We start from the raw sequence: 15,424 nt of genomic DNA, 5'->3' as shown, positions 1-15,424 counted from the left end.
CTTGGTTCATCCCTATGAAATCCCCAAACCACCTTCCCTACCCTCTGGCTTCTACCCTTGTAACCGCCCCCAGTGTAAAAGCTGTCCCATGCACCCTCCCACCACCACCTTCTCCAACCCTGTAACCCAGAAGGTGTACATGATCAAAGGCAGAGCCACGTGTGAAAGCATCCACGTGATTTACCAACTGACATGCCTACACTGTGAAGCCTTCTATGTGGGAGTGACCAGCAACAAACTGTCCATTCGCATGAACAGACACAGGCAGACAGTGTTTGTTGGTAATGAGGATCACCCTGTGGCTAAACATGCCTTGGTGCACGGCCAGCACATCTTGGCACAGTGTTATCTGGATACTTCCCACTGACACCAACCTATCAGAACTCCAGAGATGGGAACTTGTTCTTCAATATATTCTCTCTTCCTGTTACCCATTTCTGCCCAACCTCTTTGCATTTACATATGTCTGCCTATGTCTGTATATGTGCGGATGGATGTGTGTGTGCGCGCGCGCGAGAGTGTATACCTGTCCTTTCTTCCCCCTAAGGTAAGTCTTTCCGCTCCCGGGATTGGAATGACTCCTTACCCCCTCCCTTAAAACCCACATCCTTTCGTCTTACCCTCTCCTTCCCTCTTTCTTGATGAAGCAACCATGGGTTGTGAAAGCTTGAATATCTGTGTGTGTGTTTTTTATTTTATTGTGTCTATCAACATACCAGCGCTTTCTCGTTTGGTAAGTTAAAGCATCTTTGTTTTTTATATATACTTTCCCCACGTGGAATGTTTCCCTATATATATGGCGAGCACAAAGTCTTGCCGTTGTAACAGAATAACTGTTTGACATAATAGAAAATCCAGGATGGAATGTAACAATACCAGAGAAAGAAAGTTCTACTCACCATATAGCGGAGATGCTGAGTCACGATAGGCTCAATAAAAAGATTCCCACAATCATAGCTTTCGGCCATTAGGGCCTTTGTCAGCAGTACACACACACACACACACACACACACACACACACACACACACACACACATGCACGCACGTCTTCAGTCTCAGAGAGCTGGTAGTTTCATTGTCATTCTGAAAATGCCTGCCACGCGATGATTCCTCCATCCAAGGAAAAAGTTACTAGATGCCATGTTGGGAGAATATGGGATGGTAAGGTAAAATTTTATAGTTCAAGGAAGCAGCAAGTTTGACTATGTCCTGCAGAATGAATGGTCATGGAACAAAAACACCTCCCTGGACAGCTTCCGGTGACACTTCATCTTGATAGCCACCAAAAAACCTGCCAGGAGATATTGGTAGTAAGCCCCTTACAAGCATAACTGTTAGCACCACAGCATAGCATCAGTTTGCCAAATGATGGTAGGATCTGTATTATTTTGGAGGTGGTTAACCCATTTAATTCCACTGCTTGCTTTGCTCCTTTAACATAGAGTCACAGTTTTACATCCAGCACTCATCCACAGTAATTAGGCAGGAAAAGAAGACATAGGGACTGACCTGATATAGCTGCAACATTTCTGCTGCAGCAGTATTGCTCCCCTCTAGATGCAGAAAACAAATTACTGCCTGACACTGCACTTTATCAATGGCCTGTGTCTTTTGAATTTGTTCCTCTAGTGCTGTTATACATGTGGTATGGGGACTACAGACAAAAATTAACTCAAAGGACCAGCAGAAGAAAGTGCTAACACACCAGAGCATCATTTTCAATTATTACATGCTGCATGTTGGCGAAATTCAAAGACAAGGACATAAATATAACAAGACAAAACAATTTACACAACACGTAGCAATTTCTAATGGTACAAGTGGAACTACTTGTTACCAGAATATGGTGCACTCAAAAACATAACAGATCATGTGACAAGACAAATCCTAACTAAATTGCGGGTTAGCACTTTTCTTGTATCAACCCCTTTGATTACACAACTTTATCTTTTCGAGGTTACACTTCACATTTTATGATTGCCCCTCACACTGTGAAGCTGTATTCCTAAAGCTTTAGTAGCCATCCAGCCAATCACCCTGTAGCCCCTTAAGGCTTGTCAGCCTGCATTGACTCCCAGAGACTCCTCTCCAAGGGATCCATGGAAATCAATAAATGTAATGTAATGAGAACGATGGTCAACTAGTGGTTGTCTGCCATAGAAATAGAACTGACAACTGCAACACATTCTTTTTAGTCAAAGAGTAATTCCTTTGTCGATTCTGAGATTACTCAACAGGCAAAAGCGATTACTTTTTCAACATCTTCCTTGATTTGCTCCAGCAATGCACATATTCCATAATCCATAGTGACAATGCATGGTTCAGACACGACACACTCTTAAAAAATTGGCAGGTCTGGTGTAGATGTCAACTCCTCATTAAAGTTACAGATTGGTCTTTCTGGCTCTTCATTTCAATAAGATTTGGTGTCTGTGCAGCAGTTCCTGCAGAGCCAGTGCTTTACAAGTGAAATTATTTGCAAAGTGTCTGTAGTAGGAGCAGATTCCAAGGAAGTTTCTCACGTGACCAGTATACTGAGCAACATCTACTGGGTCACACTGGTGTGTTCCATACCAGACGTCAGCTGTAGTTAGCTGCAATTTCCTCGTGTGCACAGAATGGCTCTGTTGTTTGGCATCTTATAGCATATATTCATCAAATACAATTTTTCCTTTCTTACAATAACACACATTTTGCCCAGAACAGAACAACAGAAAGTCATCCTCAGTTCACCAAATGTCCATTTTTCTGGCTGGCAGTTGAATTGGAAAGAGAGCTGATTGAATCTGTGTCATTTAGAACCTGGTGGTAGAGGCATAAATTTAGGGTTTCTAACTCCAATTATAAATGTTAGTCTGCCTTGCAGAGATCAGTGCCAATGAACAATAAACCTCTTCTAGAATAAGTGATGCTACCTACTAGATGGACTCAAAGCTGACTGTCACTACAGTGCAACTTCGATTTTACGCTTTTAGCGATTCTATACCATAAATTCGTAGCCCCTGTGAAAAACCTGTAAGATCAGAGCTAAAAATTCTCCGATTTTACATTCCTTCCTGGTAAGGTTTACTTCGATTCAAAGTTCTTACTCGACGTCTCGCTTGACTTCGTCCTGTTTTTTTCCTATTGGCATTTGATGTGACTGAATGAGTTGTAAGTGGCATAAAAGACAGATGGTTTGCACCACAGGCAGTGGTGGTGGGATTAAGGGAAATTTTAAGCCATTGTAGAGAGGTGAGATATGACAGGAAATTCTGGTGCAATCCAAGATCGGTGTTGCCAACAAACATTGCAACATTTAGCTTCACTGTGCAGTTATGATACAACTACTGCTAAGTTGCAGTGCTAATGGTAAAACAAGACAGTCGACGCAAAGTGTTTCGGACAGAGCCAATATGTGACGAAAGGGCCCAGCCACCACCTTTTCCTGTGCCACTTATAACTCAATCTCAATTTTTTTGCATGTATTTCCAATGTATTGTATTCAGCAAAAATATCAACCGTCAACATTTTAAATTCAAACACGGAGTCTCAAAGAATACGCTCGATCCTCATCGAGGAAATGTTGCCCATTTCCAGCTAGTGAATTCGTATTGGCCGGTGACTTGTTAAGTTACCCAATAGCCAGCACAGCCACCACACCACACTAACACACATAAAATGAACTCACCTACTGGATGTGTGAAGAGGGGGGTGGCCCTACAATGATGCGAGTGTAGGTAGGGATGAAAGCACTTTGTGAAGTACTGAAAATATACTTTTCGTGCATATGATGTGCTATGACAGATGTCACATGGATGTAGACCAAGGGTTTTGCGATAGCACATTTTAAAGACTTCTGTGTTCAAATCTGACACAACACAATTGCAACAACTACCCCCACTATTCACATACATACTTTGCACCGCCACACCACACAATCTAGATCATAAAGATTGCCAGCAGTGATAAAGGACACGAAGTGAAACTGCAGCACCTGAGCTTTCTTTCAAATTTACATTTCACACAGTGTACAGAAATTCCGTCAGCTAACTTCTAATAAATTTGTAATGTCAAGTGGGGAAGTAAACTCATTTCTTCAAGTCTCTGTTTCTCTCATCAAGCCTAAAATAACACTTTAACAGTGGTGAGCATATGAAATGCAGCTCGTTAGAAAAGCATTCAACAATAACAGCGATGCTGAAGAAGTTTGTCATTTACGTTTTGCAGATTTCTGCATTAATGCTTATGGTTCAGCCACTTAGCTGCTGCGATGTTTTGGTTTAATTCTATGTGTTCATCACTTTGCGTTTTTCTGGGTGAGCACAGAGGATGCCGGCCACTATGGTGCTTCAGTCTGGAACCGCGCGACCGCTACGGTCACAAGTTCGAATCCTGCCTCGGGCATGGATGTGTGTGATGTCCTTAGGTTAGTTAGGTTTAAGTAGTTCTAAGTTCTAGGGGACTGATGCCCTTCAATGTTAAGTCACATAGTGCACAGAGCCATTTGAACCAGCACAGAGGATGAGCTCTGAAAAACGTGTTCTGAACATATAATTTTTGATTGTAGCATGTCAGGAAATAGCTCGATTACCATGTACCCAGATACCACTCTCAATTTTTTGATGAGTTTTTACTTGCTGTTACACATCTGTGATTTTTTAAGAACTGATGAAATTCATTATCACAAATTACTGTATAACACTGTTTTGTATATTTAATTTCCTTCACTTACAGGTTTTATACAAAGTATTGGTGTGGATTGCAATTTTTAATCATATATGCCAATTACACATGTTTTTGCATGTACTTTGGGGGTTTTAACATTTTCATTGATTCTGTATTTTCCTTAATTTTGTGTTTTTTAAAGTCTGGACTGCATAAAAACATAAAATGGGGTTTCACTGTACTTCCAGTTGTCTGGATTCAACATTAAAAGATGTTGATCTCTTCTCTTACTACTATGGTCTTCCATGACTACCACGGGTACAGCATCCAGAAGCATGTTGAACATCTTTCAGCATACTGCTTTCTGGTGCACTACCTCTGTGTGCTATTACCGACTGATGAAGACTTCTCTTGTGATATCATCTTTGACACAGAGCACTTGATACTCATCATCTGCCATGTCACGTCCCTCATTAGGAACTTTGTCAGCTTCTGGGATATTCAGATTCACTGTGACACACGACACCGACACCAACACACACACACACACACACACACACACACACACACACACACACACACGACGCAGCTACCACTGGAACTGTTTACATTGTTGTTGGGCTATATGAACTTGCTGCTGGATGTTGCCAATTTTTTTTTTATTTTCCTCCTGAGTTAGTTAAGCCATTTTCTCAGATCCTGTCCAGCATTATCTGGAAACATAGCTGGATGCCGATGTGCATCTGACTCACCAATGCTGTTGAATCATACCTGTTTGCCCTAGGGGGAGCCTGAAACCCCTAGAGAGCGCGTCCTCAGATGGTGGATTGGGGAACACCTTCCAGATATGGGTGGTACACCCCGCAGACCAACAGCCAGCTGCAGTGTCCAACTCAAGAGTGAGTGATTGCAAACAGCGTCTGGCCCAAATTGGGCGGCTGGTATCATACGTGGAAAGCAACGGGAAGCTACCACACTACTATTCCCAAGGCACACTTGACATGGCCCTCTTTGTGCAAAATAATGATTCCGGAGCTGAAACATCCCCTCAATCTGATCTTCAGGAGGAGAGTACATTGAGGCTAATTGAAAGTGTAAAGATAAAGAAAAGGAAAAGCTATGGATTGGAACATTGAAAGTTCGCATCCTCTTACAATCTGGCAAATTGAAAAATGCGAAAAAAGAGATGGAGCACAACAATATAGATATTTTTGGAAAGTGCAAGGTGAGATGGGAAGGCAATGGTGTGTTACAGAGTGATTACTACAAACTATTTTATTCAGGCAAGGAAAAAAAAATGGAATGAATGGAGTAGCTATCATGGTAAAGAAGAAGGTAAAAACCATGATAATAGCAGATTGATGATGCTGAGGTTGAAATGTCTCAAGAAAGATGTAGTTCTGATACAGGTCTACATGCTAAGCAGCCAACACAGTGACGATGAGACTGAAGAGTGCTGCAGCAGAATTGGAATCTCTGGTGGAGAGGGAGAAGAAAAAGGCATGCATCACAGTAATGGGACATTGGAATGCCATGGCTGGTGAAGAGAAAGACAGAGATGTGGTTGGAAAATTTGGAATGGGTAACAGACACAAAAGAGGTGTGAGAATAGTCAGAGTTTGTATGGAAAACTCATTTGTAGTTGGAAACACGCTTTTTGAATATCACAAAAGAAGACGTACACATGGATGTCGAATATAGACAATAGCAGATACCAGATCGATTACATACTAATACGAAGTAGATTCCAGAAATGCATGAGAAATACCAAGGCTTATCCAGGAGCAGATATGAACTCTGACCACAACTTGGTTGTAGCAGATGTGCAAGTTAGATTGAAAAGAATGTTGGTAGGTAAAGTGAGAGTGAAATTTAACTTGGATGCTCTAAAGGAAAAAGGAATAACCAAAAAGCTTGAAGAATAGTTTCGAGACAAGTGCAAAATTAGAGAATAGACAGAGGGCATAAATGAGCAGTGGAACCAGTTCAGAGACACCTTGAAAGCAACCAGAAAAGACGTCGTTGGTCTGGTGAAGTGCAAGTGGAGAAGGTTCCATGGGTTCCCGATAGCATGATCTTATAAGATGGCAGAAAGGAGAAAATGGAAAAACGCACAAACTGATGAAGGAAAAAGGCAATGCAGAAGACTGAACAATGAGCTGACAAGAGAAACTGATCAGGCCAGGGAAAAATGAACGATAGAAATCTGCTCAGAAAAAGGGCTAGTGCGAAAAGATGTATCGAGTAGCCAAGGAAACAGTATTTCAGGGAAGGAAGAACAAAACAAATATGGAGATAGAAGGGAAAGATGGAACTCTTAAGCGACCCACACACTGTTCAGAATAGATGAAAAGAATATACTGAAACTCTCTATGAAGTGGATCAAAGACCTTTCGATCTGCAGCTTGAGAAGGAAGAATCAGTAAATGAAGATGAAAAAGGAGATTTTATCCTAAGTTCAGAAGTAAACAAGTCATTGGGAGAACTTAAAAACAACAAAGTTTGTGGTGTAGATGACATTCTGGTAGAAATCTGAGTTTAAAAGAAACAGGCAAAACTGAGTTGACCTCTCTTTGCAACTACATCCATGACAAAGGGGAATGGCCAGAAGACTTTCTAGTAAGTATAATAGTCCCAATCCCAAAGACTAATAATCCCAAAAAGTGTGAAGACCACAGGACAATCAGCCTAATATCGCAGGCAGCAAAAGTAGTTCTACGAATTCTGAATAGGAGGCTATATGGAATGCTGGAAGAAACACTTGGTGAAGAACAATATGGTTTCATAAGGGGAAAGAGAACACGAGATGCCACTGGACTTCAAAGAACCGTCGGCAAAAGATACATAGAAAAGGGCAAAGAAATGTATGCTGTCTTCATAGAATCGAAAATGCCTTTGAGAGAGTGCAGTGGGATAAGCTGTTAGATATCTCGAAAAAGAAGGGAGTAAAGTGGAAGGAGAGAAAATGGATTGCAAATCTGTACCTGAATCAAAAAGCTTGGGTATGAATAGGCAATGGGATCTCTGAAGACACCAAGATTGGGAGAGGTGTTAGGCAGGGCTGTTGTCTCTCACCTATCCTATTTAACATCTATCTGGAGAAAGTACTGGAAAGCTGTTCGGATGGGACTAGAGGCGTCAGGATAAGTGGGCAGAAAATTGAATGTATAAGATCTGCAGATGACATGGCGATCCTTGCAGAAAATCAAGGAGACACTGACTCAAATGCTAAATGACCTGAATGAAGCCTGTGTAGTATATGGTATTAAAATTAATAAAAAGAAAACCAAAAGGATGGTCAAAGGCCTAAGAAAAGTGAAAATTAAGTTGGGGTCAGAAATCACAGAACAGGTAAGAGCACTCTAGTATTTGGGAAGTTGGATTAAATAAGACATGGATTGCCAACATCTTAAAAAAGTGAGAATGGCTCTGGTGAAAGAGGCATTTCAAAAGCAGAGAAGACTCCTAACTAGTTATTTAAACAAGGAATTACAGAAGTGACTGGTTAAGTGCTTAATATGGAGCATTGCTTTGTATGGAGCAGAAATGTGGACGTTGAGAAAACAGAATGAGAAGAGAATTGAAGCTTGTGAAATGTGGATATGGCGTAGAATGGAGAAGCTGTGCACTGATAAAAGTCAGGAATGAAGAAGTAGACGCAACTGAAGGTTTCATTCTGGGAAAGAGAGGGAAGGGCAGAAGAAGGTTCCAGATGCTGGATGATGTCAGTAGGCCACGAGAAGGATACCAAAGAATGAAGAGGAACGCAGAAGACAAAAGCATGGAGGACTATGCAGTCAAAACATGCTGCAAGGCAGACAACCCAATGATAATGATACCTGTTTGGACTTGGACAATGTGAGGAATGTGCTGTTTGTACACGTGTTCCTGTCCATTTACGTGATGGCCTCTGTGTAGCCACACTGGAGCTACAGTGACACTGGTGTCACCACCAACATGTGTCGCACGGAATCTAGAATTTAGTACCAGTTATGCGAGCAGTGTTTTCAACAAGCCTTCACACTGAAATTTGTTTTTTGACCATACATACGAGGGTTGACTGAAAAGTAATGCCTCCACCTTTGTAACTCTTCAACAGTTGAAAGCATTGGTAAGCAGCAGGTACTGGCTTGTTCTGTAGCCTCTTCTCTACAGCTCCAGTTGGCGGCAAGCCTTAGCATTGAACGGTTGTGTTGCACAGTGTAAAGTATGGAACCCTGCGCAGACGGTCGGTCAATGCGATTTAAGCAACTTGCAGTCATTGAATTCTTGACAGCAGAAGGTGTCACCCCAAAGGAGATTCAACAGAAAATGAAAGCATTTTATGGTGATTGTGTTGATGTGAGTACTGTGAGTTGTTGGGCAAGTATGTTTAAAGATATTGAGGCGGGAACATCTGACCTGCGTGACAAACAAAGAGTTGGGCGTCCTGCAACAGCAACCACATGAGTTTCACAAGCAAAATGTTGACAGATTGATTCAGGACAATTGTCGTATCACTCAAAGAGAAACTGCAAACGCAATCGGCATTCCACAAGAAAGTGTGGGTCACATCATTGCTTTGTTTGGCTATCGGAAGAACTGTATCCGATGGGTACCCCAGATGCTGACTGCTGAAACGAAAGCGCACAGACTTGAAATTTGCCAGGAACTCCTCTCGCATTATGTGAATGAAGGTGATGCCTTTCTCCATTCAACTGTGACGAGAGACGAAACGTGGGTACACCATTACGACCCGGAGATGGAATGTCAGTCTACGGAATATTGACACAAAGACTCGCCCCAGAAAAAGAAATTCAATATGCAGCTCTCAGCTGGAAAAATCATGGCCACAGTGTTCTGGGATGCAGATGGTCTTATCCATGTTGATTTCCTTGATCAACAACGATAAATTCAGAGTGTTACAACACAACACTGCGAACTCTGAAACAACGGCTAACAAGGGTCCGAAAGGAAAAGGGAAATGTTTTCCTGCAGCATGACAATGCCAAACCACACACTTCACATGCTGCCACAGCAGAAATTCAGAGACTGAATCTCACTGCCGTACGGCATCCTCCATACAATCCAGCAGCTGACTTCCACCTGTTCCTGATAGTGACAGACGATCCACGGGGGACATCATTATGCTTCTGACGAAGACGCTGAGAGAACTGCGAGACTGTGCTTGCGGAAACAGTGCTTGATTTATTAAAAGATTCTAATCCAAACCCACTGAACGAAGGTGGAGGCATTACTTTACATTCAACCTCGTAGAATTGAACTGCCTGCCTCAGTAGTGCGTACTCCGCACATAAATTGAATGTTCTAGTAAACTCCAATATTCTATCAATAATTGGAACCCAGAACCTTCCAAAAGGCATAAACGTTGAAAATAATTTAAGGCGGCAAGGATCAAACTGGTGACATGCTCACTGGCAGCCAGTGATTTTAACCGCTACACTACGGCAGACAGCACACAGTACACTACAATGCTGTGTCAGGGGCATGGTGGTAAAATCAGAGAAGTGTGGGCTTGAGTGTCGCACATACCGTCCACTAGCTTACAGAATGAAGCTGTAAATGTAGGTCCACTCCTGCTCTCCTTGTTTTGATACTGAAGGATGAATTTCACACTGTGTGACGGGCCACAATTCAAAAGTGTCCTGGACCCCTCACAATACAAGATCACAGCTTTAAGGGACGTGAAATACGGGGCTTGCATAATAAGATACAGCTCATTGTTTGGTGATCATAAATAGCATTGTTTTACACATTTTGGCCAATCAGATGACAATTTATAATAAATTCAAGATTGGTTAGAACAATTTTGGAGATTGACATCACAGCAGTCACTGCAAAAGGTCCATAATGATACTCTAAAAATGAATTTAAAAGATTAGACTTACTGCTTGCCATGCTTCAGCCAGCACATACTTGTATTCTTCACAAATTACAAACCCATCGTAGAGAGGACCCCATATTCCATTGGTATGCCCAAAGCCAGTGAATGCAGGAGCACAGTCTATCTGCAGTTTTCTGGCTATACGATTCAAACCTGGAACTATGAAGTTAATTTTGATCAGACTTTAAGATTATGTAAACACACAAAAAATAAAAACTGTCTCCAAGAGTGGAAAAAACTAAGATTTATTACATATGCACAAAAGCTTTAGAGTAAAACTAGGTTTTTACCCTTGACTTCACCTGCATACATGCATGACACATGTACAGCACACACACGTCTGAATCTCTGTTGTTTTGCGCCATAATCCAGAGAGAGTGCACACGAGCATGTCACATACATTGCACACAAATAACAGGATATCGGAATCTCTATTGTTTTACACCATATGATTATAGAGAGAATGTCAAAATAACCCTATGGCATGGTCCTCACTCCCATAACATACAGAAAAAATACTGAATCACTGCAGTGCTCATTCTTGTGACTTTATTGACACATTAACACCATATACAGGGTGATTGACGAAGATATGCAAATATTTTAATATGTTATTCTACAAGTAAAAGTAAAGAAAAAAGTTCATATAGACATAGGTCTGCAAATGTTTTGTTACAGAGTTACGGCTAATAAAAGATTTTGCCCGAAATTTAGCAACTTCGCTATTATGAAGCCATCGCAAAACTGTACGAGATTAAAGTAAGGCACCATTTCCATTTATTCTGTTGTTATTTATCTGGTGAATCTAATAAAACATGTCTCAGATGTGAGTCTGCAGTAGTTTTCCAGAAAATCCAAAGAAGCAAAAATTTAATTTTGTAAAACTTTTAATTTATTAACTACTTGGCGCAATTTGTTTTTTAAATTCCAGACAATTGCATGAAGTTTTCCAAGAGAAGTTGTAGAGAATTTAATTTTGGAAAAATGATGCTAATAACGTTACTGAAACTGTATGAATGTGCCAGATAATCTGCTTTTATTAATATACCATAGCACATGTGAATTCATGTTAAACCGGAAAAAACAAAGCTCAGTGTTAAGTAAGTTGAAAATCTCATATAAAGATGTGAAACAAATACTAACAAAGAGATAGAGGGGCTGGCCAGTACTTACCTCAGCTCAGTACAGCTGATAGATACACAAAAAACAGAACCGAAAATTTACGTTCCTAGCTTTCAGAACTTTGTTCCTTCATCAGGGAGGAGAGAGGGGAAAGAAAGGGATGAAGGGAAAGTGGATTCAGTTACTCACAACCCAGGCTATGAAGCAACAGGGAAAGGAAAACAGGGAGGGTGGCAAGGATGGAGGCATGGTTGTCAGAGGGGAGCCAAAGATATTCTACTGTAAGTACTGTGCCAGCTTCAAACCAAAGAGGATGCATACAGAAGTAAAGAGGTATATAGCATAAATATAAACACAACTATGTAGGATGAAAAGATGCATGAATGGCTAAAGAGGAAAGGGAAAGAGGAGAAGACTGAAGAGTAAATGGGAGTGAGGTTGTTTAAAGTAGGTTCAGGGCAGGGGGATGGCGGGATGAAAGGATGTGTTGGAGTGCAAGTTCTCATCTCCACAGTTCCGAGGGACTGGTGTTGGGTGGGAGAAGCCAAATGGCACATACGGTGTAGCAGGTTCCTAGGTCCCTAGAATTATGCTGGAGGGCATGCTCTACTACTGGGTATTGGACATCTCCTAGGCGGACAGTTCGTCTGTGTCCGTTCATGCGCTCAGCCAGTTTAGTTGTTGTCATACCGATGTAAAAGGCTGTGCAGTGCAGGCATATCAGCTGATAAATGACATGTGTAGTTTCACATGTGGCCCTGCCTTGAATTGTGTATGTTTTACCAGTAGCGGGGCTGGAGTAGGTGGTTGTGGGGGGATGCATGGGGCAGGTTTTGCAGCGGGGTCGGTTACAGGGGTAGGAACCATTGGGTAGAGAAGGTAGTCTGGGAATATTGTAGGGTTTGACAAGGATGTTACGGAGGTTAGGGGGGCGACGAAAGGCAACTCTGGGTGGTGTGGGGAGAATTTTGTCAAGGGATGATCTCATTTCAGGGGTTGACTTGAGAAAGTCATATCCCTGGCGGAGTAATTTGTTGATGTATTCGAGGCCAGGATAATATTGGATGACAAGGGGGATGCTTCTGTGTGGTCTGGGGGTAGGAACATTGTTGTTGGACGGGAAGGAATGTATTGCTCGGGAGATCTGTTTGTGGACAAGGTCTGCAGGATAGTTGCGGGAGAGGAAACCACTGGGTTGTGAGTAACTGAATCCACTTTCCCTTCTTCCCTTTCTTTCCCCTCTCTCCTCCCTGATGAAGGAACAAAGTTCCGAAAGCTAGGAACGTAAATTTTCGGTTCTGTTTTTTGTGTATCTATCGGCTGTACTGAGCTGAGGTAAGTACTGGCCAGCCCCTCTATCTCTTTGTTAGTATTTGTTAAGTAAGTTGCACAGTGTACATAAAATTTCACAATACATTCACAACCAATGTTCAAAAATGTCTCCACCGAGTTCAATACATTTAGCTGCACGTCTATGAACAGATTTTGTTGCTCACTTCAGTTTCACAGGATTGTTCTTAATTTTGTCTATTACATTCATAATGGGAGCAAGTCATGCCTCACTTGTACTGACATTGTCCTCATAAACTATGTCACTCATCCATCCCCAAACACAAAAATCCATTGGTAATAAACTGGGCAATCTGTGTGGCCACAGACGTGTAGCACCACGACCAATCCATTTCTCGGGACATGTTCATTTAAATGTGTATTAGCGGCATTGATGAAATGTGGAGGTGAGCTGTCCTGTTGAAAATACATTTGCAATCGTGTAGCAAGTGGGACATCTTTCAGTAAGCAGGGCATTTCTTCTTGAAGGAATTGTAAGTACGTCTCACAGGTTAAACGTCCTGGGAAAATGAATGGTCCAATAAAGTGTGTGTTGCTTGTACCACACCACATGTTTATGCTATCACTGCTTGAAACTGCGTTGCACTATTGCATGTCGATTTGCTTCACGCCATACTTCTCGCTATGTAAATTGTTTAGACCGTCTCGAGTAAAATGTGCCTCATCAATAAATAAAATTTATTTGTGTAACTGCCCAGCAGCGTTTAACTAGTTGCAAAACTCCAAGTGAGGGGCAGGATCTCCCGAATGTAAATTATGCACTTTTTGTTAATGGGAAGGATACAGATTATTGTACTTCAGTGTACGCCATATCTTAGGTTGTGAAATGCCTAATCGTAGAGAGATACGTCATGTACTGGTACCCAGGCTACGTTGAACAGCATTCATAATATCATCATCATCTTCACGTATCGAGTGCTCATACTGATTATAAACGCTAGGTAGAGAACCTGTCTCCCGTAACATTCGAAATACTCCGCTAATGGTTCATACATTCTGAATCCTCCAAGTTGGATAATGTACACAATATTCGTTAACTTCAGCTATAGCATTACCGTCACATTTGCCATAAATAAACTCCATAACTCCATATCGGCTTATTCCTCTGTTGTAAATTTGAAAGGCATCCTTATTTCATAAATAATGTACAAGCTACAACAGTTACTACGTGGTTTCACTTAAATACACTGTTGTTATTATGTTCTTTCACTGAACAATACAGAAAACTAATGTGTTACATCTTTTATAATACTGGCGTTAGGAAATGACAAACAACTCACTAACAGTTGCCAACAATGACAAACTTTTCTACATTCTTAACGGAAAGTAAACAAATTTAATTGTATAATAATCTTTGCTTCTCTGGATATTCTGGAAAACTACTGCAGATACACATCTGGGATTTGATTCACCAGACCAATAATAACAAAGGAAATCATGATTTACTCTAACCTTGTACAGTTTTGCAATGGCTTCATATTAGTGAAGTTGCTAAATTTCAGACAAATCTTTTATTAGCGGTATCTCATAACTAAACATTTGTAGACCTATGTTTAAATGAACATTTTTCTTTAGTTTTACTTGTAGAATAACATATTAAAATATTTGCAAATCTTTGTGAATCACCCTGTATAAGAAACGAATTACAATAATCTCTCTCTCCCTCTCTCTCCCCCCATCTCCATTTCCTCCAACTGCCCATATCTCTGTTCATCTCCATCAACCACTCCTCACTCTAGCTCATCTCCTCCAACTGCCCCTTTCTATGTCCACCTCCTCCAAAACCCCTCTCTCTGCTCATCTCCTCCAAACACTCTCTCTTTCTCTCTGTCCATCACCTTCAACCCCCTCTTTCCCTGTCTATCTCCTTCAACTGCCCCTTCCCCCCTCTACCAGTCCTCCAACTCCCTCTTTCTCTGTCCACCTCCTCCAATCCCCCCCCCCCCCCCCGCCTCTGTCCATTTACTCCAATTGTCCCTATCTCTGTTCGTCTCCCCTAACCCTCATTTCTATGCCCATTACTCCAAACCCCTCTTTTTCTGTCCATCTTTTCCAACTGTTCCTCTCTCTTCCAGCTCCTCCAACTGCCCCTTTCTCTGGATGTCTCTTCCAACTGCCCCCCCCCCCCCTCTCCATCTCCACAACTGCACCCCCCTCTCTCATCTCCTTGAACTACCCCTCTCTCTATCTGTCTCCTCCAATTACTCCTCTCTCTCTGTCCATCTCCTCCTCCTCCTCCTACTAATCTCTCTGTCTCCTCCAAACAAACCTCTGTCTGTCTCCTCCAAACAAACCTCTCTCTGTCACATCCTTCAACCCCCCTGTCTCTATATGTCCTCTCCTCACACTTTTCTCTGGCCATTCTCTCCTCATTCCCCCTCTCTTTGTCCATGTCCTCTGACCCTCTGTCTGTCCAGCTTC

General features: G+C 41.7%; 1 protein-coding gene across 2 annotated transcripts in view; it reads right to left on the bottom strand.

Moving 5' to 3' along the window:
• Positions 1-15,424, bottom strand: part of LOC124805278 (DNA repair protein complementing XP-C cells homolog) — a 134,814-nt gene that overhangs the window by 30,132 nt on the left and 89,258 nt on the right. For both annotated transcript variants that reach the window (XM_047265791.1, XM_047265790.1), the window contains one exon: positions 10,536-10,690. In XM_047265791.1, the coding sequence (XP_047121747.1) occupies positions 10,536-10,690 (155 nt within the window). The remainder of the gene's footprint in view (positions 1-10,535; positions 10,691-15,424) is intronic.

This window comes from Schistocerca piceifrons, chromosome 7, assembly GCF_021461385.2.
Source record: "Schistocerca piceifrons isolate TAMUIC-IGC-003096 chromosome 7, iqSchPice1.1, whole genome shotgun sequence".
NCBI lineage: Eukaryota > Metazoa > Arthropoda > Insecta > Orthoptera > Acrididae > Schistocerca > Schistocerca piceifrons.
This window is presented reverse-complemented; position numbering and strand designations above follow the sequence as displayed.